This window comes from Phasianus colchicus, chromosome 20 (assembly GCF_987193195.1).
Source record: "Phasianus colchicus chromosome 20, bPhaCol1.hap1.1, whole genome shotgun sequence".
Lineage (NCBI taxonomy): Eukaryota > Metazoa > Chordata > Aves > Galliformes > Phasianidae > Phasianus > Phasianus colchicus.
In genome coordinates, this window is record NC_143455.1 from 4057526 (window position 1) to 4081076 (window position 23551).

General features: G+C 47.7%; 1 protein-coding gene across 2 annotated transcripts in view; it reads left to right on the forward strand.

Moving 5' to 3' along the window:
- The first annotated feature begins 850 nt into the window (after window positions 1-850).
- SEPTIN9 (septin 9) overlaps window positions 851-23551 on the forward strand; it is a 95580-nt gene continuing 72879 nt past the window's right edge. Inside the window, exons 1-3 of one of the 2 annotated variants that reach the window (XM_090122073.1) lie at window positions 851-953; window positions 1575-1852; window positions 19867-19923. In XM_090122073.1, coding sequence (XP_089978199.1) covers window positions 1831-1852; window positions 19867-19923 — 79 coding nt within the window. In that variant the 5' untranslated portion in view covers window positions 851-953; window positions 1575-1830. Of the gene's footprint in view, window positions 954-1538; window positions 1853-19866; window positions 19924-23551 lie in introns of those variants that run through there. The other variant, XM_090122074.1, reaches the window with a different exon arrangement.

Here is a 23551-nt window from a genome sequence, read left to right on the forward strand (position 1 = left end):
AGGCTCAGTGGTGCCTGCCTGTGCTGTGGCTGGGCTGAGCCAGGAGCCTGAATCCTTTGCTTTCAGGAACAATAAATTCCCTCACTAATCTTAGGAAACAGAAGAAAAGCTACAAATGCCTTACCTATTTGAGGCCTGTGGGCTCTGCATTGTATTAAACATTAACCTGCCTTTCTGAGCTGAAGTACTGACTCTCTCGGTAATTCTGAGGCCCAGGCAGCCAAAGAAAAGGATCCTTTGTTGGGTGATATTTCAGGAAAAATCCTTTCAGCCATTTTCTGTCTCATCGTGTTTGTTTGGCCCCGCAGCAGAAGGGCTGGCTGCACAATTTGTGGTTTGTGTTTGTGCAGCCGGGCTGATCAGAAGGCTGTGCCCGCATTGCAGCTCTGATAGTGCTGTCAGCAGTAGGCACACGTGTGTGACCATGCACTGCGTTGCACGCTTAATCAGACACACATGCACATACACCTGTATGAGAGAGGAGCAGAAACGCTGTCTTCTGACATCTTACAAAAATATATCCCCATGAGCACTGAGTGTTAAAACTAACTGTGGTCATCAGAGAGGCGTGGGCAAGAACAGAGCAACAGGATGAGTGCTGGGAGTGGGTTTTGCTCCTGGCTCTGCCCTTGCTTGGTGTGTGAGGCAGGGCAAGCCATTGTGCATTGTTTCTCCTCCATGGATTGTGACTAACAATTTCAAAAGAACTTGTGAAAAGAATCAAATATTGTTACCATGGGCTTGGATATGTATTTAAGCCTCACAGTCCTGCTCACCTGCTCTGTTCCTGTGGGATGCCAACATTAGGGCTTGGGGCATTAAGTGTTTTTTTTCCTACTGCAGAGAAGTCCAAAATGCCAAAAGCAAGCAGAAATCCCTTTGTATTGAAGTCCTGCCTGAGTCTGGTGAAGTTTCTCATGTGGATGGGACCCGTGCTCTGTCCCTTTGTGTGGGTGAGTCATCCAGCAGGCAGTGGAAATCCTGGTAGCAATTGCTCAGCACTTCAGTCTGCCTTTAGTCGCAGCAAGTCTTGTTTTCTCTTGCTGTCTGTGTTCATAGTGCCCCCAGCTTTATTGCATTTACATAACTAATTGTCTGAGGGGCATTTCACAAGGGGGTGACCTGGCACATTCCTGCTCTGCTGACAGAGCTGCATGCTGAGTCCCCTCCCCAGTAACAGCCAGGTGACAGGGCTATGCCAGATCCCTTGGGAACTGCTCATTCCATATGGGGCTCCCCTATATCTCTCCTCAAGGCATGAGCTTGCACGAGAGTTTCACTCGGCTTGCAGCCTTGCACGGGCCCTTTACGACTGGACAGAAAGAGGAAAGAGATGTTTACACTGCCGGGTGCTGCCGGGCCAATAATGCACTTTGAACTAGAATCAGCCGGGCTGCAGAGCAGCACTGATCAGAGCTGTTTTGGCAGCAAAGGGCCGAGTCAAAGCCGTGGGGTGTGCTGGGCTGGAGGCATGAAATTTGCTTTCCATCCATTGCCACGCTGACTGACAGCAGCAGTTTTCCCAAGGCTGGAGGTTGGCAGCAATAACTCACAGCTCCTGTTTGTTTTCCGAGGTGACAACGTGCGACCACCAGGAAGGCTGCGTCCTGCTCTACCCCTGTCCGTGCCAGGAGAGTTGGAACAGCCCAGAACTGTGTGCGAGATTAGGAAAGGTGTGCGCTAATTAATGGGAGTGCTGCGCTGCCCCTCGGCTGCACCCGCACATGTGGATGTGGCACTTGGTGTGTCCCCTCCCTGTCTGTGCCCACACTGACAAAAGGACTGAGCTTTGACCACGCTACGTTCCTATGAGCAGCCCGAAGGGACAGCATGAGGAAATCGACGTACTCAGGTGAGCTGTGGTTCTCTCCTCTCTCGGCTCTCTCCTTTTGTGTCTGGACTGGGAAAAGAAAAAGGTTTCAAAACAGAAGTACAACTTGAATCAGCCCCTCTCCCTCCGACTGGTTCTGTGGTGGAGAATGGAATGAGTTTGCTGTGTATAAACAGAACCTGCTGACTGATGGAAAAGGTTTAAAGAGTAGAACAAATCCAGGGTGGCAGCTTGTGCCAGCCTTGGTGGCATGCAGCTTGTTTGGAGGACACCTTTCCCAGCACAGGACAGACTCGGTGCTGAGCTGCAGTTTGGAATTAAAACAGAATGGTGGCACTGCTTGTGACACCTTCAGGGCAAACCCCCATGTAGGAGAGCTGGGGCCCAAACGCTGTGCAGTTCTCTCCCTGCTCCCTGTTCCAGCTTTGCAGCCTTGTCCTGCAGGGTGAGGGCTCTGTGCCTTTGGCTTCTGCAGGCTCAGTCAGGTTCCTTCCTCCCTGGCTGCTTGGGAGCAGGTAACCACAGCTGACAGCTTTTCTCTAAGCTTCTTCTGAAACTTTGCTGGCAGACTGAGAGATGGCTGCTGCATGATGGTGTGAATCCATGCCCACCAGTGGCTCCTCCAGGTGCAGGATATGGCTGTGCTCTTCAGCTCCAGCTTCCTGCCCGTGGCTGCTCTGTAGGTCTGCTTCTGTCCTGGCTTCATCTAGGTGACTTTGGGGACACAGTCCATGCTGGCCTCTGTCCTGAGTCATGTGTCTGGGCAGCCTCTGTGCTGAGAGCCCCTCCAGCCATGCAGCAGCTGGGAGGGCTCAATGGGACCTGGTGGTTTTCTGTGCTCAGAGCATCCCCCCGTGATGCAGCCTGGTTGCTGCTAAATGGATCAGGGACATCTCCCTTGTGTATGTTTCTCTTATTAGAATCACTGAATGGACTGCCAGGGAGGTTTTGTTAGGGTGTGTATGCCAAGAACAACAGAAGACTTTACAACACGTTAACAACAGTGTTCATTGATTACAGTTGGTATTAATGGAATTGCATGTAGGGAAGCCTGTTGCTGGCACTTACATCCTAAAGTGCATGTAGTGGCTAAGAGGCCTTGGAGGGGGGTAACTGTGGGCTCTAAGGACCTGAAATTAAGGCTCCCTGCAGAAGGGGCTGCATGATCCCGAAGCATTCTGTTTGCTTTGGGCTGACTGTTGGGGTGAAGCAGTGGCCCTGCAAAGCTCCTGATGTGAGTGATGCATCTCTGATCAACGTTTGCCTCCATGTCAGTACAGTGTTGTAAAATTAAGATCAATCAACACCTGATCAATACCTTTTAATTCAAAAGGGACTACTGCAGTTATATTTTGGAAAAACTGTTTGTGTGGGGTTTTGACTGGTATGTAGCAGCCACTTATGGAAAAAAGAAGGGAAGAATTGCATCATTGCACTGTGGCCACCACTAATCTCTGGAAAAAGCACACGCAGCCCTTGTGAGTGCTATGAAGGCTCTGCCTTCAGCAGTGGTGAACTGGGCTCTCACCTCTCCTGACTCATAGGGAAGGAAGGTCCTGGGTGAGTCATTTACCATGCTGGGAAGGCCTTGGAGTGCAGCCAGCAGCGAGCTGGGCAGAGGCAGTCCTGATTGTCCTGTACATCTGATGGGTTCGTACATGGGGGATCAGCAGTGGGTGACTTCCTTCAGGAAATTCTGTTGGAATCCAAACTACTTCTCTAAGAGATGAGCGTAAAGTGCTGCTGAACCTCTAGGCATCCTACTGATAGAGAGATCCTGGAGATGAAGACAAGTAACTAATCAGTTAAAGGCTGCACTGCTGACAGCCCTTGACAGGCTGGAAATAGTGTTTTGCTTTTTGCCAAAGTTGGGATAATTAGCTGCTTCTGAACCCTTTTTGAGGTTAGGGAGCACTTCTTTCACATCTTCCATATATTCCAATTTAATATAGAATCATAGAATGGTTTGAAATGGAAGAGCCCCTTAAAGGCCATGTGGTCCAACCTCCCTGCAATGAGCAGGGACACCCACAGTTTGAGCAGGAGCTCTGAGCCCCGTTCAGCCTGACCTTGGGTGTCTGCAGGGATGGGGCACCACCACCTCTCTGTGCAAAGTATGGTGGACCAGGTGCCACTGAGCCCAACTGGAAGGCTTCACTTCTCAGGGCTGAAGCTCCAGCTCTGCCCTCTGTTAGCACATCATCATTCTGTTACCAGGTTGTTCCTCACTCCACGCAAGTTTTCTGAAGACCTTCAGAGGAAATGATCTGCTACAACTTTTCAGCACATGTCACATAGGTGTGGTTGGGCTGCAGCTTGCCTGCAGATGCTTTACCTCTTACTGGTAAAGGGAGGTTCAGACCTTTGTGCCATAGCTGCAGGCATTGCAGCTCAGCCCAGCAGTGCTGTTTTCCTGGAAATTCCTGGAAGGAGGAGGGCAAAAAGGAGGTTTTACACAGCAAGTTAAAACTGAGAAATAACCACCGTTGAATGAACTCCTAAATGCTTTCTTCTGCAATGTCTATTGTTTCAGATCCTTCTCCAGAGGAGAAACACAAGGGTTGAAACACAGGGGTTAAAAGGGTTTTTGGATTCTCATTTTCCATTTCTTAAATACGATAACAATGCCAGAGAAGAAACAGTCAGGATTCATGACAAATGATTTTATAGTTGTTTTCAAGGATGATACAAATTGCTTTGGCCGAGGACTGCTTGCAGTTTCAGGTTTGTAAGTTGTTGGCACGCACTGAAATAGGGATTACATTAATTAGGGCACCCCCAGAGCCTTCTCGCGTGGTTGTGTCTCACCTCAGCTATAGAATCCTCATGAAGTGCTAAGGCACGTGTAGAGAGATGACTCCTCATATTGAGCTAGGCTTATAGGGAAGAAACTGAAGAGTATGAGAATGGTGACCCGATCATTGCTTTAGGGTTAGGATCTTTTTCAGGCTGGTACCCACTGAGAGAGGCATAATTCCATCAGTGGTTTTTAACCCCACTGTTTTAAAAGCTGTGAGGTGTGGCAGTTGATGACAGCTTTTGCAGAGTCCTGTTGTTCTCCCTGGGCTGGACCTGCTGTCCCCTGAGCTATCTGGAACTCTGTCAGGCTGACCCATGGGGGAACATGCAGGGTTGTTCAGGCAGTTTTTCCTTAGCTCACCAGTAAAACATCGAGAGGAAAAAGATAAGGTTTGGATCCAACAAAAGCATTCGTTTAATTAAAATTGTCATTTTTAACAGAAACATGAAATATTTTGTTTTGAGGTATGGAAAAATAAAAAAGCCATTTCCTTGAGCTTAACTACAGATAGCTCCTGATCCTCAAAACCTGCATTGCTGGGCCAAGAAACTGTCATTAAAATAAATGATTGTCTCAAGGATTCCCGGTCAGCCACAGGAACTGGATCCTTCAAACTTAGTATTCAAAGCCTGAATTCAGTGCAAGTGTTCCTCTACCAGTTCAGAGGCTCTCCCTGAGGTTCTGCAAGCTCTGTGGTACTTGGTTTTGTGAGGGCATTGTGATACCTTGTGTTACTGAAGTAACAGGAAGGAAAATAAGGATTACAGAATGAACTTGTTTATTGATAACCCAAGAATAGCAGGAGGCTGGTGCACAAAAGGCTTTGTACCCTATTTTCAGGATGCAGGTTGGCTTGCTCAGCTGCATGGTTTAGAAGCCATAAATGTGACCCGCATGAAAGCTAGTTGATATCCAATGGCCATGGCCTCCCATCCTTATATAAATCCCCAAACAAAAGAGAAAACAGGCACGATCCAGTTTCTGTATGGCAAACACTTGCTTATTGTTTCAGGAACTGCATCACCAAGTAGTCCATGCCTCACGCTCACATTTTCCAACCAGTAAACAACAGCCCTGGTCCCAGTCCTGTTTACACATTCTGCCTGCTGGATTTCTTCCCCAGGATCCTTCACTTAATTTTTTTGCCACTCAAACCATCACATCATACGAATGGCTGCGCTGTCCCTGCTGAGTCGCTTTGCTGTGTGGCTGTCATGTTTCTGATGGCCCCTGATGCTGATGTAATACTGTCAGGGAGGTTCTCCAGCAGCAGTGCCATGCTGTGGGGGGTGGCAGGATGGGCAGGACAGGTTGGGTTGGGTGCTTTGCTGCTGTCAGATCTGGCTGGCATGTGTGGGCAGTGGTGGAGCGTTGCTTCAGGTAGCAAAACATCCTCGTGCCTGATAGGAAATCTTCCCATGCCCAATTGGAGTAAGCAAGGCTGAGATGTGCCTTGCAGAGTGAGGAAACCTTGCGCTCCCCAAACTCCCCATCCACTTCAAGCACAACTTGGATGTTATCTCTTGCTGGCACTGGGGGTCCCAGCTCTGTCTGTGCCACCTCTTTCCCTACAGCAGCCATGTGCTGAGAGCAGTGGAGCAGTGTGAGGGAGGTAGTGCTGCTCTGTTGAGTCAGCCTGTTCCCATGCTGTAGTGGCTTTGCAATGATGATGGCTCAAAGCACTTTTTAAAGATGTTATGTTGCAGAGAGGGAATCAATGGTGCATGGGGCATCTGGATCCTGCACAAACCCAAAAGAGATTCCTGGCTTTGTGCTTACAGTGCAATTTTCACATTCACGTATTTGAGATAACCCCTCCCAGAGCTCAGTGGGGTCCAGACATCCAGAGATGCTTCTAGAGCAGAGGACAGCATTGGTGTGTGATGGCACCAGGAGGAGGGGAAGGTAACTTTGTCCAATGGTAGGAAAGTGGCTGAAAGCTGAGCAGAAGGGGCTTGCTGGGAAGTTACTGTTCACCCTTTAACACCAATCACTGTGTTACATCAGTCTGAGGTGTGGCACAAACTTCCTCTGTGACATAAACTTTTAGTTTTGGGGAGGGCAGGTTCAAATCTGATGCCCAGAGCATAAAATCATAGAATCATTAAGGTTGGAATGACCACTAAGATCATATAATCCAACCATCAACCCATCCCCACCATAGCACTAAACCACATGGCTCAGTGTTGCATCTGCCCTTTTCTTGAACACCTCCTGTGATGGTGATCCCACCACCTCCCTGGGCAGCCCATGCTGCAGCTGTTCCTTCTGTTTCCCTCCAGCACTGTGCTGCCTTCAGGGCTCCCAGGTGGAAGTTGAGCTGTGAGCTGCTGCAAGCTGGAACCAGTAGCAAAAGCTTTTTCTTATTATGTTTTTTCCTTGTCCATGTCAGATGAGTATTATTTACAAGAAACAGTTTGTGCAGCTTGGAGATTTGTTTAGAGAAGGAGTGTAGAAGGAGTCAAAAGCATAATGGAAATAAAAAAGGTCACAGTAGTGCTGCAGAAAGTCCGTAGTTTCCTGGTGTGGGAGTACTGCTATTCTGGAGACTGGGGGCACAGCAGAACAGATTTGTTCCTCTGGTTCCCAGCAGGAACAAGGCTGATCTCAATGGGTGCTGGAGGCTGCTGTCTCCTCACTGTGCCCAGAGCCATGTCCTCTTGCGGGCTGCAGCAGTGATGCCAAAGAATGCTGAGTGCATGTGCCTGGGGAGCAAGTGGGAGTCCTATCCTCCTGAGCAGCCCCTGGGTGTGAGTTTGTTTTTGATGTTATCAAGGGAAATGGGGATTGCCTATAGCTTTATATAATGCACAGAATAAACAAAGGAAATGAGTACAAGGTGCCCTCAGCCATTACTGTTGAATGACTCAGTGGCTGAGCTGCAATGCCTGGACACGTACAGATAGAGAAGAATAACAGATCTCGGGGGGTTACAAGTCAGGACAAGGGACCTGCACACGTTATAGACCATGGGAGGTTGCGGAGATTTATTCAGGTGGGTTTAAGGCTGTTGAAAAGCTGTGAGCTAGCACGGCTGCAGGCTTTGGTTTGCCTGCAGGAGAGGTGTAGATGTGGGTGTGCAGAGCACGTGTGGGCATGCAGAGCGAGTGTCCCATGTGCACAGTGGGTGCCCTACACCAGCACGGTGTGCAGTGCTGTCCCTAGGCTGCCACGCTCTGGGGTTTTGCTTCCTGATGCTCCGTTTCAGTTTTCCTTCTGAAATGACTTCCCATTTTTTTAAAATTAAAAGCAACGTTTTTTATTTTCAACTCAAGTGATGATGACTTATTGCTCTCATAGAAGTTCACTTCCAGCTTGGAAACGTGACAGTCCTGAATGGCCATCATCCTCGCTGCCCTCTGCTTTGCTTTAGGGAATCTTTCTGTTCTCACTGATCTTCAGTGCTCTGACAATAAAAGGAGTCAGATGTGATGCATTGCTTTTATCTAAGCTCCATTGCTAGAAGCACCAGGAAATCCTTAAAATCAGACTTCTCTGTGCTCTCACAGCTCTGTTTGCCACATGAAGGGGTTTTATGTTTGGTGTCCTCCCTCCATGTGTTTAAGAGAGCAAGTTTTATCAAGCTGGGTGTAATGCTGTCATGTAAGGTTGAGTTGTGCCCAAGCAGCACCAAGCCCACTGCATTCTGCCCTTGGATTTCAAGCACCTATTTTTTATATTTCTCCCAGTTGATAGCTTACAACTCTCAGAACTGCTGACTATTGACTGTATAGTTCAGGCTCACGCAGCCTGAGGGGCTGACATTACTGGAGCTAATTGTCCCTTGATGCTAATTGTCATTCAGCTACATGTGCATCTGTAAACAATTTCTCAAATTGCTGCACTGACAAGTGAGATGCTTTGGTTGGCAGGTCCCACATCTGAGCAGGGGAAGGTTGCTGGTGCAGTGCGGTTGTAGGGGGATGTCATGGTTTGGGTGGTCTTCCCCTTCCTGCTTGGCAGCTGCAGCACGAGGCTGTGATTTATTTCCTGGAGTGGATTTTTGTCAGATAAACCCCTGAACAGTGATGTGAAATAAACTGACAGCTGATTTTTGCAGCTCGTGTGGTGAGGGATGAGCTGAGCCATTGTGTGTTTGATGCATCTGCAAAGGCTCCAGCCCTCACCACGGGCTCCTGCATGTGCCAGCTGCTGTCCTGGATGGTGGCATCAGCCAGTCAGGCTTTGATATATGTAGTGCTTTTGGAGACAAGTAATGCTTTGGGGGCAATGTGGGTAGGCAGGGGGAGAGGAGGATGACAGAACTATGATTTTTTTTGTTCAGTTTTGTTAAATTTATAAGGATAATCATGGGAAAACAAGAGCCCCTGTGCTTGCTTTGTGGTGGAAAACAATGGTAAAAGGTTGTTTCATAATCTGTCTGGAGCCTGGATTAATGCTCAGATCTTACTGAGCCTTTTATGCCCTTTGGGTTGTGATTATAAACACAGGAGTGCCATGGCCTATGGCAAAGCACAGGTGCTTATTATGACAAGCATGTCTTTTACAAACTGCTCCCATTCCCTAGTGGAAAGTTTGTGGGCTGCTCTTGGCATGGTTTGTAACACAGCTATAGCAGTGTGCTGGGATGAGAGGAGCTGGAAGGTTGATCTGAGATGTAGCCATAGCCCCAGGAAGAAAACCCAACCTTAGTCCTGGGTGAAAGTGAAATGCCCTCATTCCCTGCCCTGTGCAAATGTTTGTGTGAAGCCCCTCCATCTCTTGTTTCTGCAGTGTGTTCTCAACATGCACTGGAGATAGAGGAGATGGGGACCACGCGTTCTGGGAGCTTCTGGGCCAAACCTGGTCAGCTCTGGGGCAGGAAGAGGAGAAAGCATGAAATTCTGTAAGGATGCGGAAGAAAGCATCAACAGCAAAGGCAAACAGTGTCTTCAGAGAGGTGTGCTAGAATGAATGAGAATAGCCAAAAGTTGTACTGGGTTGTACTGAGTGGGTGCAGGAAGGGTGCTGGGATGTGTTCTGAGAAGGTTGGGTTGGCAGCTGGACTCAATGATCTTAGTTGTCTTTTCCAACCTTAATGATTCTATGATTCTAAGATAAGAGCTCTTCAGGTAGCACCTAAATCATTTTACAGTTTTTCTTTCTTCTTACAAGTGTTACAGATATGCTGGTGAGGTAGTTTGAGTTCTCTGGAGCAGCAGGGCATTTATTGATTTCTGCTCTTTGAACATATTTTACTGCGGGGTTAAACACCTGCCCAGGAATTCACCTTTCCCACACATAGCAGAGGTGCCATGAACGGTTTGTAGGGTTGTCCTCAGGGCTTCCCTTGTATGGTCAGAGCACAGGTAGAGGACATACGGCTCTTTTTGCTCGTCATGCAGACCCCATGCTAGCCTTGCTCAGTGAGGAATGCTTGCCTATAAGCCCTGTGCTGAGGGATGGTGAAGGCTCTGGAAGCATCATCTGATGGGAACAATCCAGTGTGTTGGGATTAAGTTGAATTCTAATATTGTCTAACATAGTGGCATTTCATCCCAGCATGGGATCATCTTCATCCTTTATAGCACTGTATTTCACATTTCAGATGGTGAATGAATGTTGTGTCCTTAGGTCAAAACACAGCTGGGACATCAAGCTTTAGATTAAAAATTGCCTTGGCAGAGTCCCACGGAGCATCCTGGAAGCATCCAAGCCCTGATGCCTGTAGATTACGGGCAAAATAAGACAACTAAACAAAGCTCTATGTTCTGGAAGCTCTGCTTTTCAAATCATGCAATAATAATCTTTGCAAGATTAAACACTGGTTCAGCTGGTTTTCTGTTTGTTTTTAATTCCACTTCTTATGGAATAAGCTACTGGTGGCAGATGCCCATTGCCCTGGAGGTTACAGATGGAAACTTGGGGTCTGATTGGTGACGTTACCCCCCAGGCAGGGATGGGGCTGTCCTGGCAGAGGTTGTACTCACTGGGGCTGGAGCAGTGTGGCTGAGCATTGACTTTTTCCTGTGCTCCCCAGGCTGGCAGAGGCACCTTGCAGATTCCGGGTAAGAAATATGATTGTACCAGCTGTTGCTAAGAAAAATGAGCTGCAGAGAAATATGTTGTTTCATTCGGTTTGTGGGGTCACATTCAGGCATAATTAGATCTCCCGCCTCCTGCTTCTTGTCTAATGAGTGTGCAGAGAACCCAAGGTGTGCTTATTACTGTAAATGTAAGCCCTCAGTCTTTCATATATCGATTTAAAGCTAGAAAAGAGCTAATATCCCGTATTACAGAGGATTGAGGCCAGGAAAATCCAAGGTGGAATTAAGTTTTGCCTTGGTTCAAAGAAGTATCTAAAAGCAGATCTCAGCTGGGGACTGTTGGATAAACCATCCTATCTTCCACAGTGTCTTGGGACAGAGGTAAATCAACCACTACAGTGCCTCATTCTCCCCAGGAGGGATGTCTGGGGTTCTTGAATGTGTTTTGTCTAAGTGCTCAGCAGGTGCTGCCTGAGGCTCAGATCCTGGCCTTGAAACCTCTGCTTGTCATGCTAATCCTAGCAGACATCCTTCCTGCATAGGCAATCCCCAGCTCAAAGCAAGTGGCTATAAACTGTATGGGAGGTGACAGCTTTGTGTCACCTGGGGCAGCATCCCCCAGGCATGGGTGCTGGGGCTGCTCCCACGGACCTGGTTGTGATGGAGCTGTTTGGGGAACAGCTGTGTCGCATTAAGGATAAGCACCATTACAGAGCCAGTGCCTCAAAAGTGGTCAATATGTTTAGTCTGTACCAACGAACGTTATTCTCTGGCTCCAAAACTCTTCACAAAGAGGTGCTTTTGTGGAGAGAGATGCCAGCAGGAAATAGGCTGAAACAACGCAGAAATATTTTCCACCCATGATCTCAGCCCCTGGAGATAAGGGTGGAATTCCAACCCCTAAGCATCCTCCTTGGCCTCATGTTGGTCCCTCAGCCATAGCTGGCATGGAGGTCCCACCTAGCAATGAGTAGCTCCTGGAATTATCTCCCAGATGTCAGGCAAAGGAGAGGAAAATTATATTTTCCTGTCCCTAAAGGTGAAGGGGAATCAGGCTGGATCACTCGGTTCCTTCAGTTTAATCTGTATCTCCTCTCCAACCCTACTCAGTGTCTCAAAATGCCTGAAAACCATCCAACTTGATCCATGGCAGGTTGCACAGCATGTTTAGTGACTCATGGTGCAAGTCCGCATGTCTCACCATGCCTGGAAGCCTCCCTCGTGCTGCTGGGGGGCCTGGCAAGTGCCCAAGTCATGATGCTATGGAGTGTGCATGGGCTGAGATGTTCCGTGGTTGCAGATGGGCCTGGGGAGAAGCCACCACAACCCAGAGCCCATCTCCATCCTGGGTGTATGTACACGTATATCTGTGTTACACAGATAGCAGCATTTGCATTTTCGGTGAAGGATTTCATAGTGGAGGCTGAAAATTTGTATCTCTGCGGTGAGCGACTCGTGGAAGGAATTTTGGTTTCTGCCCTGACCTCTGCCGCCTGGCTCCGATGCACCGAGCCTGCCCTGCACAATGCTGCCTTTCAGCAAGACCCACAGAATGGGCTTTGTGCCTCTTTGTGTGAGCCCTCTTGTAAGACAGAAAAGCTTCCTTGGAGGCTGCAGGCAGTGCTCCATGCCTTGAAAAAGCTTCCACCTGTGCCAGGAGTGATTTCACTGCCTCTCACCAGCGCTGAGCCATGCTGAGGTGTCAGGTGCTCTACCTTTCCCTATAGAATCCTGCTCCTTGCTGGCAGCTGCAGGAACCCACACAGCCCTGAGCTGCTCAAGAGCTGACTTCAAGGCTGCTCTGTCCTTCCACAGGTCCCTCTGACTTGGAAGAGGGGAACTGTAGATGCAGCATCAGCGTTGTAGGATGCACTCAGGATAGAGATGGAGTCGCACTACAGTTTGTAAAGGAACTTTTGCAAACTCCAGTGTAAGCTGATCCATGATATTAGGCACTCCAATACTTCCTAAAAATTGGCTGAAGTTCTCCTCTAGTCCGATTTCCCCACTATAGACACTATTAAATATAATTGTAAGATACAAGGGAAAACATTCAAAGAATGTTACTAGCTTATGAAATTGGATTGCCTTGGCTACTTCTGGATGGATTTTATAGGGAAAAAAAAACCCTCAATTATATGGATGTAGGGCTCCATGGTAGTCTCAAATTGTAATTTCCCTCTTTCCCAGACATTTAAGGACAGTGGACGTTACTTCTGCAGGCTATAGATAGCTGTACCGTGAAGAATGACTCAAGCACTAAAATGTAAAACCATTATATAATGTATCCTTCCTGCTCCTGTGAGCAGAGGAATGTGTTTGACACCTCGTTTTCCAGGCAGAGAGAAGGATGTACGGAGGAGGAAAGTTACGTGCAGAAAGTCATGGCCCAGGGGTCCCTGGCTCCTCGTGGTGCTGGTGATTCCAGGGGCAACTCCTTGCAAAGGGGAAGGATCACTGAAAGCATATAGATGCTTGATGTTCCAAGCTACAATTTAAGCTTAAACTTCTTACCCAGAACTGTCTTGGAAGCTGGTTTCTTTTGTCAGGGTGTTACAGAGGCTGCCCCTCATCTCCTCCATCTGTGATCCAGCAGACCTTGATTAAGGTTGGGCAATGCACAGCTCTGCTCTGGGTGTCCCACTGGCCAAGCAGCCTGGTGGGTCACTTCTGCCCCGTGTTGGCAGCAGCATTTTGCTGAGCTGCCGCCTCTTTGTTCTTGCCTTTTCCCCTTCATGCGGTCCCATCACTCTCTGGGAAAAATCAACATTTGCCTTTCAAAGTCTGGCAAACAGAAGGGGTCTGTATTGCATCCTGATGGCAGCCCTGGCCTTTCAGGGCTGTGACAACGAGTCTAGGATACTCGTAGCAGGAGCACCCTGTGAAGCAGAACTCTGATTTCTGAGTGTCTAAAATAAGAGAAGGAAAGCAGCGTGCACACTGAAAAATAAAATTTATGTTGCACTGAGGCTGCAAAGAGGTGGCAAGAAAGGGATTTAAAATCGAAGTAAGGATGATTTCCTTCTCCCCTCCCTCTGAAATAACATAACGCTGCTTGGTGTGATAAAGCAGAGTGTCAGAGCACAGCAGAGAGCCAGATGCTGGGTTGGGAAGCTTGCACCAGGAGTCCTGCATGGTCAGAGCCTGTGGGAGCAGGGAGGAGAGCAGTGGGGTGTCTGGGGAGTATTTGTTCCATATGGAAATACCACATTGCAGTTTTAAAATTCCTTTCCTCCCTTTTAAATCTGACAGTGGTTTTCTCTAGCTAATCCACGGCTATTGCCAGATGAACCTGGGAAGGTTTGATGCACGCGTGGGTCTGAATGCTGTAAATGCTTGGGGTTTTTTGGAATGCAAAGGGAAAGGGCTGAGCAGAGATCATTTGTTTTATTCTCTGTTTGCACAGTGCTTTGCATGCCATGCCCTATCCCTAGCCCATTCGGGCACTTGGGTACTCTTGTGCTATTAATGCTAATCATTAACTAACACATTTTGAGCTTGCAGAAGCACTGGTGGCAGCTGGTTAATGTAAGAGTTTGATTATTTCCTTCTTTGAGCAAAGCCACAGCTTGGATGAGTTGCGGTGCCTTCTCCCTTTCCTTTCTCTGCAGGAATGCTGCAGGTTCTACAGAAATGAATGGGACCAGGTCCAAGATGCTCTTGTGATGGCTTTGCAAGCCCTGAGCCAGCCTTGCAAAACCCACTCATTTAGCAAAAAGACCATGAGGGCCCTGTGGTTCTCCTTAGGTCCTGCTGCTCTGCTCTGTTGGGTTTCAGAAGCTTAATGCTGTTTGCACATGAGGATAGCAGTGAAGACAGGTTAAATTTAGAGGAACATCTCTTTGGAGATCTGGTTAACCTCAACAGTGAAGTGGAAGTGATTTTAGACTTGTCAGTGGATATAAGGTCCCTTCCCAGTCAGCATGGCTTCACAAGAATGCTTTTCTGTTCCTTCCTTCTTCTACAGAAAAGAACTGCATAAACCAGCAAAACGGACAGCACACACAACTGACCCATTTTTGCCTGTCCCTTCCAATGTGTGGGTTCTTGCATTATAAACACGCATTTGTGCAAATCATCTGATCTGTCAGTGTGGTGACGTGGCGTCCTTTCCGCTGCCCTGTTGGATTACTGGAACACTCCAGCCAGAAGGACCACAGATGATGACTAACATGCTTTTTTCATAAGTAAAAAAACCGCTTGTGCTAATTTTTCTGTGCTTTCATGGTTGTCCAGCATATCTCTCAATGACTATCAGCTGTTCAGGAATTTGTGGGCAATGAAGGCCATCACACACAGCGGTGAAATGATCTTGATATTTCTATCAACTGAGTGCTCAGAGATGAGATTGCTCACCTCAGAATGAAGACCCTGTGCTGCTGGAGAGCTTTTAGTCATTGAGCAATCAAAGCAACTTGGGTTGTCCCAGTGTTTCAGTCTTGCTGAATACAATTCAGTCAATTGAATATCTCTGAACAGCCAACCCTTGGTTGAAGCAAGGTCAGCTGGGCACCATTCAAGATGGAAAGATATGCTGTAGGTTTTGGGGTCAGTCAAAGTGATTTTAAACTCCTCTTTTCCAACCTTGATCTCTATGGATGTGTTAATTGATTTCCTGGGAACTACCGTGGTTGGAGCTAAAAACTTGAATCCATGCCTGAGTTTGATCAAAGGCTCGTGTGCTAACTCCCACTGCATGCAGGCCCTTTCCCTCTGACCCTTGCTGAGCTCTGGGCTGGCCGCTCATTGGCTTGGGGAAACCATTCTGACTTTGGAAAAACTGAGGTTTAATTGCTGCTGCCTCTTATCATTAGAGCATTTTTTAGAGTTAGAATGTATTTGGCTTCTGCTAGGAGTATAATGTTGTGGTAGGAATAGCTGCATCCTGCTAATGTCTATTTTCCTGTGGTTTCTTTGAGGATTATCTGTAATCCTTGGGCCAGATTCTCTCTGTGTGTGAATTCACCGCTCTACTTGTGTTAATGACGCTGTGCCAATTAGCACTGCTGGCTTGCCAAGCCCAGCTCTGTCCAGCTCTCACGACAGGTTGGTGATGGCGCAGGGCATTTAGCAGTGCTCAGCCTTGGTGCACCCAGGTGCTGGTAGCTGTGCTGGAGAAGGGTCTGATGATGTGTGACCTTCACCCCTGGGTGCAGCTGTGTTCCATCCCTGCAAAGCTCAAATTGTTGCTGAAAACGCTTGATTCAGAATGAATCCATGCACTGGGGATGACATCTTTGTCTAGCAAAGTGTCTTTTGTTCTTTGGTGATTAGTGTTCTGATTAGTGTTGGATATAAGCAGGAATTTTTCTTTCTTTTTTACACACTCCTTTTTGAGGTTAATGTTGCAAGTGGATTTTGAGCTAATGGAACTGAGGCTGTAATTGTGTGGTTCACTGGAGCTGTGTTTGAAGCAACAGAGGCATTTGGTCTCTGCTAACAGATGTCCTTCCCTCATGGTCCCCAGCTCCTCTGCAGCCTCTCTGTCACCTGCTGCTCCGGTCATTCCAGGCTATATGCACTGACTGCAATGCTAACATTGGGCTGTGATGTCCAACATTAGACTGCGATGTCCAGATTTGGGCCATGATGTTTCACGTTGAGCTGTGATGTCCAACATTGGGTTATAATTTCCAACACTGGGCTGTGATGTCCAAAATAGGTCTGTGATGTCCAATATCAGCACTATCAGTTTGCAGTTTGGTCTGCAGCTGATACTGGAGGATCCACTGAGGCTGTGCTATGCACAACTGTCTCTGTTAACAGCTTCCATCCTCCTTGTTGATGAAGTCTTCTCCAGCTGTTGTATCCAAAGAGCTTATAGATCTTGTTTGTGTGGAGCAGGAAGGGATACAACTGCTGGTAAAGACAGTTCTCTTGCTATTGGGATGCTACCTGAGATGTAGGTAAAACGAGAGGGAGTTCACACTCTGTACGGTCCAAAACAGATGGTCCTGAGAGTAAATCTGACACTCTGCTGCCTTTATTCTGGGTGAAGAAGGAACCCATGTGATATGAGCTCAGACACACCAGCAACGGAACAGAACAAGGTCGTGCTAGCTGTCTGGAGAAGCTGGGACTGCTTTGGGATGCCTTCTGCTGGTTTTGGCCCATCCCTTTCTAACACAACCCTTGTTTGGTCTGGGTTCATTTGTTATATTCTGGGTTACATCCTCCACTGTTTGTCCTCGCCCCATGTTTTCTCTTGATGATGGAAATTAGTCTCTTGCTCTTTGATTTCTACGTGCTATGAGTGTAGAGGCATGGATCACTTACTGTGAGGAGAAAGTAAATTTCAGGTGGCCTGTCTTGTTACGATTACATTTCATTGGGAATAGGTGAAAAAGTTGGGAATAATTGGGAAAGCTAGTTGGAATAGTTGGAAAGTTTAGGATTTATCATGAAAGACTCTGATTAATTTTGGAGAACGTATGTGTTGACTGTATTGCTGTTGCACATCTCTGACGTGGCTGACACTTTCTAAGTGCTGGTCTCAGGTTCAACCAAGTCAACTGGGAAGGTTGCACTGTAGTATGGATAGTTTGCCCAGATACATCAGCTTCAGTCTCCTAATATTGGAATGCTTTACACCCATGTGAGTTAAATCAGCAGCTGCAAGAAGCACAAAGTAGTAGAACACTCAGCTCCATATTTGCTGGTGGCAGTGACTTAGGGAGCATGCTGGTGATGGGTTGATGGTTGGTCTAGATGATCTTAGTCGTCTTTTCCAACCTTAATGATTCTATGATTTCCACGCGAGCCTGTCTGAGACCTCACTTGCCCTGACATGGCCCTGTTGGAGCACTTTTGGTTTCTGTAGTTGTGTTGGAGCATCCAGCCCAACCCAGTGTGCCTACAGTGCTGCTATGCTGCCTGATGGTCCCAGCCTGCAGGTCTGGAGGGGATTGGTCCTTGATGATAAATGTGAAAACCTACTGCTCAGCCTCTGAGCCAACGTGAGGCTGAGCTCTGAGAAAGTTATGGTGCTGTGCTGCTGTCACACATCTGCTGGGCTGAGTGAACTAATCTCGGATGGACCTGTTTTAGCTGTGGACTCTTCTAGTTTGAAGTCATTCCACTGGAGTGCGGGAAAGCATTCCAAATTTCAACCCAATAAAGCACATTTCATTATGTTTCTTAGTTCAGTGCACTATGTTAAATTTATAGGACGGCCTGAGGGCACTTGAACTGTGTTAAAAGGGAAGGCTCATAGACACCACGTCTGGGGTAGAAGGCATTGATTTTCGTCTCGTAACCCCACGGCCCCAAAGTGGGGCTCAGCCTGCTGCTCCCACACTATAAATAGAGATAACCCCGGAATGCTGTTGGTGTGCTGATGCTCCAGTCCTGCCCACATCACTGGCTTCCTGGAAGCCTGCTCAGAGCAGCATATTTTTAGCTATTGCTTTCTCATTTTTTGACAGAACTTCTCTTCTGTCTTACTGGCTTGCCAGTAACAAGCATTGCTTGTTACTGGCTTTCCAGAGCTGTCTGGATGCTCTCTTGGTGGAGGGGCCATGAGGCATCGTGGTCTGGGGCTGCATGGTGCTGCTTCCTCCTTCCAGATCTGTTGTTGAGGTGATGGACAGGCTGGATGAATTGCTGCTTTGCTCCCCTTCCATTGGAAGGGGATTATTATGCATTGTTATGTATTATTAATACAGTGTGACACAAAGGTTGGAGCAACAGCTGTCGGAAAAACTTCCTCCTAATCCCATCTCCAATACAGAGCGCTTTATCTTGCCCACCTTTTTGCTTATGTATTTAAATACTGCAGATAGCACTGGCAGGGTAGACAACAGGCCTCTCAGAAGTGTTTGCCCAGAGGTACTGCTCAGCCATGCATGGATGCTGCAGCGGTGCCGCGTGGACGCTCCAACCCGTGTGTGTGTTTTTCCACTGCTGAAGGGAATGAAACCCATTTCCTATGTGTGATCCTGTCCAAGCTTGTAAGCTCCTCGCTCCGCTTCCATCCTGCTTTGCCGCAGACTGGATGAAGGCTTTGAACATGAAAAAATGTATTTAACCAGCTCGGCATGGTTGCATATCTGCCTTCCTCAATGTGTCACCAGTCAGGGATGTTTTTCTTTGGGTTTTGAGCGATTTCTAAAGCCAGATTTCAGTGCAGCATCTTGCATGTGCATGTATGGGGCAGAGATGTTGCCTCTGTGCCAGGACCTGAGTGCTCCGTGCCTGGAGAAGGGACACTCAGAGCCCTGCTAAGCACAGGAATTGTGCCTTTTCCCTCTTTGCCAGAGCAGCAATAGGCATTTGAGGATGGAATAATTAAGAAAAAAAATCAGGGACTGTGGTTAAAAGAACAAATATGACACTGGTTAAAAACTTTAATGCTGATTATAGCTCATGAGCCCTTGTCTGTGTGTCAGTAATGGGCAGTGTGGGCTGAGTGATGTGCAGAGCTGCACAGCACCCGGAGCTGCCCTGTGCCACCACAGCTCCCCAGGAGCAGCCCTGTGGTTCAGCTGCGTGGCTTCGTAGGCACAGAGGCTTTTTATGTTAAAAGAGGAAGGCAGAGAGAAAATACACACACACATGCATACACACAAGCAGAAGTTTCTGAGCATGAGGCGTTTTTTCCATGTCGAGTTGCCAGGCAGTGCTTTTCCCTTCCCTCCCTCCATCCCAGGGTCACTGCTATGGACGTTTTCCTGCCTTTTATACTTTTTTTTCCCTCTTTTGTGTATGATGCCAACTCCTGCAGCTGACAAGGTTTGTAAGGTTGAGGCTATGTTCCATACTGCAACAGGGGGATGTGTTGCAGCTTATTTTAATGCTATTTTAATCCTTCTTGTCCAACAGACTGGTGAGAAGATACTTGTTTGAAATCTATGACTCTCAATTAAATAACACCATCACCAAAAAGATTTGGGAGACTTTTAGCACTTTGCAGATTGGAAATTCCTATTTAAAAAAATGGTGTGACCTGGTAGAGTTAGAGCTGAGCTAGGAGTCCACATGGCTGCTATACTCTGGAGGCTACCAGCTCACATCCCTGTGCTGAGATGATGGAAGGAAGGACCCTGGAGCCCATTCTCCTCCTGCAGAGCCCCCAGAAGGAAATCTCTGTATGGGGAAATTACAGTGTTTGGGGTCATTCCAGAACACAGCATCCCACACTGAGGGCTCAGAGCTTTCCTGCCCACTTCTGTTGTGCTTAAGAAAGAGAAACTGAGGCACGTGCCATGTTCACATGCATCCCTTGGCTCATGCAAATCTTCTTGCTGCAGGAATCACCCGGACCTCCAGTGGGAGACTGCGCAGGCTCAGCGACCAGACCAGCCCCAGTGAGTTGCATGGCTCTTTCTTTCTTTCTTTTTGAAACTTCCTCATCCAATAAAAAACAAAACCAATCAACAACAAATGCAGCCAACCAACCAGTTGACAACAAACGGGTTGGGAGAATGGAAGGAGTAACTCCTGGAAAATGCAGCTCCTGCCTCCTATTCAGTGCAGGCTGCTGCTAAGTGCAGAGTTCTCCATGCAGTAGCAGCAGAGCAGTCTATATAAAATAACCGTGAAAAGAGAGAGCGGTGTAAAATAAAAGATTAATTACTTACTGAATAATGGATCCAGAGAGAATAATTAGAAAAGCCCATCTCAATTCCAGGGGTCTGACAGCAGGTAACAGAAAGCAGGAATGGCCCGAGGTTGAAATACAGCTTTAGTAATTAGCGTCTCGTTCTTACTCTCTTTAGCTATTATTTTTTATTGGATGTGGAGATTTATGGATTATATGTGCTTATGACTAAATTTACACTCCTAATTGCAGCGTAATGTTTCTGAAGCTGTTTCTGATTCAGAAGGAAGCAGGTGGGAGGGGTTCCTTCTGGAAGATGTTTGTAGCCTCTGGGAATGCAGTAGAGCTTGGGAGCACCTGAGTCCATCGGCTCTGCAGTTTGTGTGCTGGTTGGGCTGCACAGAATTCATAGAATTACTAAGGTTGGGAAAGACCTTTCAGCTCACCAACTGCAGCCATCAGCCCACCTCCACCGTGCCCACTGACCACAACCCTCAGTGCCACATCTCCATGGTTCTTGGACGCCTCCAGGGACTCTACCACACACCTGGGCAGTGTGTGCTGATGCCTCACCACTCTTTTCAGGAAGAAATTGTTCCTAATATCCAACCTGAGGTCCAACCTCACCTTTGACATCACCCCATCATTTTCCCTGGGATGCTGCTGCTCACGTCTGCTTGCCTGCTCCATACCCAGCACTGCCCATGTTGAGGTTGGGGCTTCCATCCGCTCCCACTCCCTCGGTCTCTGTCACTAACAGTTGCTCCCTGTGGGTTCTGTTTGCTATTTCAATTCATCTTCTCAGCCCTCATATCCTGTCTCAGCTCCCAGATGGATTTATCCAAACAGTTGTTGTCAGCTTTTCCCTTTGTGCTGGGGGGAGGAGAAAGCCACCCTCGGAAGCCTTCCTGGAGCACTGACCTCAACATTCTGCTGTATCTGGGCATGAGCACATGTGGGATGGGGATTAGTCACAGGCATCTGGTTTAGGGTGCTCTTAAGGGCTTTGGAAGTTATGATGCTGCCTGGCTTGCCTTCATCAGAAGTAGGGACAGGCCCAGAGGTATTGCAGGTATGGTACAGACATGGTGACAGGGAGCATGGCACGCTGTGATGTGGTCCTCGCAGCTCTAGAGCTTCACAGTTGCAGAGCACTGAGATGCTGTGATGTATCAGTGGATGTAAATGTGGTCTGACAGGATTATGGCCACAAACTGACATTGCATAGCTGGAAAAACGCATTGTGTAATAAATCAGCGCAGAGTCAGTATTGGTCTGGGTGCTTATGGCAGCAGGAACAGGGAGCTGAGCTGCAGTGCAGTGACAAAAACTGCCTGAAAACGTGGCCACTGGTGCAGAAGCTGCAAGTTTTGAACTGAACTGTATGTTTATTTTCTGTGTGTGCAAAAACAAAACTGCAGTGGTAGCCTTCGCATCCCATGTTTTCCTATACATATGTCCAAGGACAGAAAGGGGAATTGGTACAGCTCCAAAGGTAACTGGAGTGTGGAGAATCTAAATTGGAAGACATAGCACATTTGTTCAATCTTGTTTTCTTTAGACTCTAATTATATACTTTTCCACTTTTTTGGTGAGAGATCTTTTAAATATATATTTTTTTTAAGTTAAAATCAAATGAGCAACTCAGTGCTCCATTTTACACTGCAGTAAATATTTATGACTCTATATAACTGCAACTCAATTTCCCCTTGTTTCAGATCCAAATTTTCCCCTCTGCACATCTGGCCCTGTACCCAGAAGCTTTTATTCCTATGCAAGATAAATTGGGACTGGGATGACTGAGCAGTGGCTGTAAATGAAGCGTCACAGAAGGGGGTTGTTTTGGGCTCTTTGCCACCCTAAACAAAGAAAGGGATGACATGCATTTCCATAGCCACTGGCTCTTGGGATTCAGATAGCTGCACAGTCATCCACAGACCATGCATATCCCTGGGACACGCAGTGACATTGGGACCCCAAATCTGGCATTGGCTTCTTTTTGGGAACCTTATTTCATGACTCCTCTTGGTTTTTCTTGTAACTTTGAAGGCAGCTGTGTGGCTTGGCACCCGGCTCAGGGAGCAGCGATGCTGAGAGTTTAGAGCTTCAGTTTTTGTTTTGTGCAGGACTTCTGTGTAGTCCTGGGTAAGCCATTGTGGTGGGACACATCTGGGCTTCTTGGTGGTCAGTGGAGAGAGCTGGTGGCTATCAGAGTGTCTGAGAGCACCTATTTTAGGACTGGAAACAGGCTTCTTGAAGGAACCCATGTCCCCATGGGATTACAGGGAACTATAATTTCTTTGGGTGGTCTGGCCGTGGGGCTCAAGCTCCCGATGGAGAGCAGCACTGTCCTGAGGTGCAGCCTTCAGCCAGACCTGGGCTGGGAAAGTGATGGGGTTTGGCACCCTCACCCCCCAATTCAGACATGATCCTGCTGATGAGGCTGAGTTTTGTGAGTGGTTTGGAGGCTCTGTTCAATGTGCAATTGGAAACAGGCAGAGAGAGGGAAATGGGAAGCCCTTTATGAAGGGCTCTGTGAGAGTGCAGTGTTGGCCTCTAAAATGCCACCGTCACCTGATTTTTGGTAGCTTGGGGTAATATTTCTGCAAGGATAAGAACTGTGTGTTAGGGAAGTTACTCCCACTTCATTTTCCTATAGCTGCACGTGATGGATTTGAAAGAAAATATTTGCTGACATTTGCCATCCGGAGCAGAGCTGTGTTCCCAAGTAGCAGAGAACAGCCCTGGAGCAGCTGGAGTGGAAGCTATCAGCATTGGGTTCCTCCTGGTTGCCAGCTGCACTTCAGACTTTGATTTTCTTCCAGGTTGCAATTTGGGTTTGCTATGAGGAAGGAACTCCCCATTGTAGAGGCAATATAGGAGGGTCCAGAGAAAGGTATATATTTACTGATTTAACTGAACCAGCACATCCCTCCTGTGCACATAGATGTAGGAGGGAGTGGGATGCCATCCTGTAGTGCTGCTCTTGCACTGCTGCTATTTCAGGTCAGGTGCTTTGTTTGTGAGATAACCCAAAGGTTATCCCCCAAGGAGGGGGACAGGTGCTTCTGCTTTCCTGCTTCAGCCTTTGTCTGGCTGCTGGGCTGTGTGGAGCAGGGCAGCTGCAGCCATGCTCCCATCCGAGACAGGCAGTGCAGCCCTGTCCTGCAGTGTCAGCAGCTGGCTGGGAATCAACCACAGCTTGTCTCAGGGCTTTTTTGGAAGCATGATTTAGAGAGGCATAAAGCTCAAGGCCAGCTATCTGGGTTGCATTATAAAGGGGCACTCATTGATGTCATGAAACCCATCATCGAAGCGGTTGGTTTAATGTTGTTTAAATACTTCTGTTGGGACTCCCTCCAGGCCTTATAGCCATATCAGTCTGCTTGGATTTT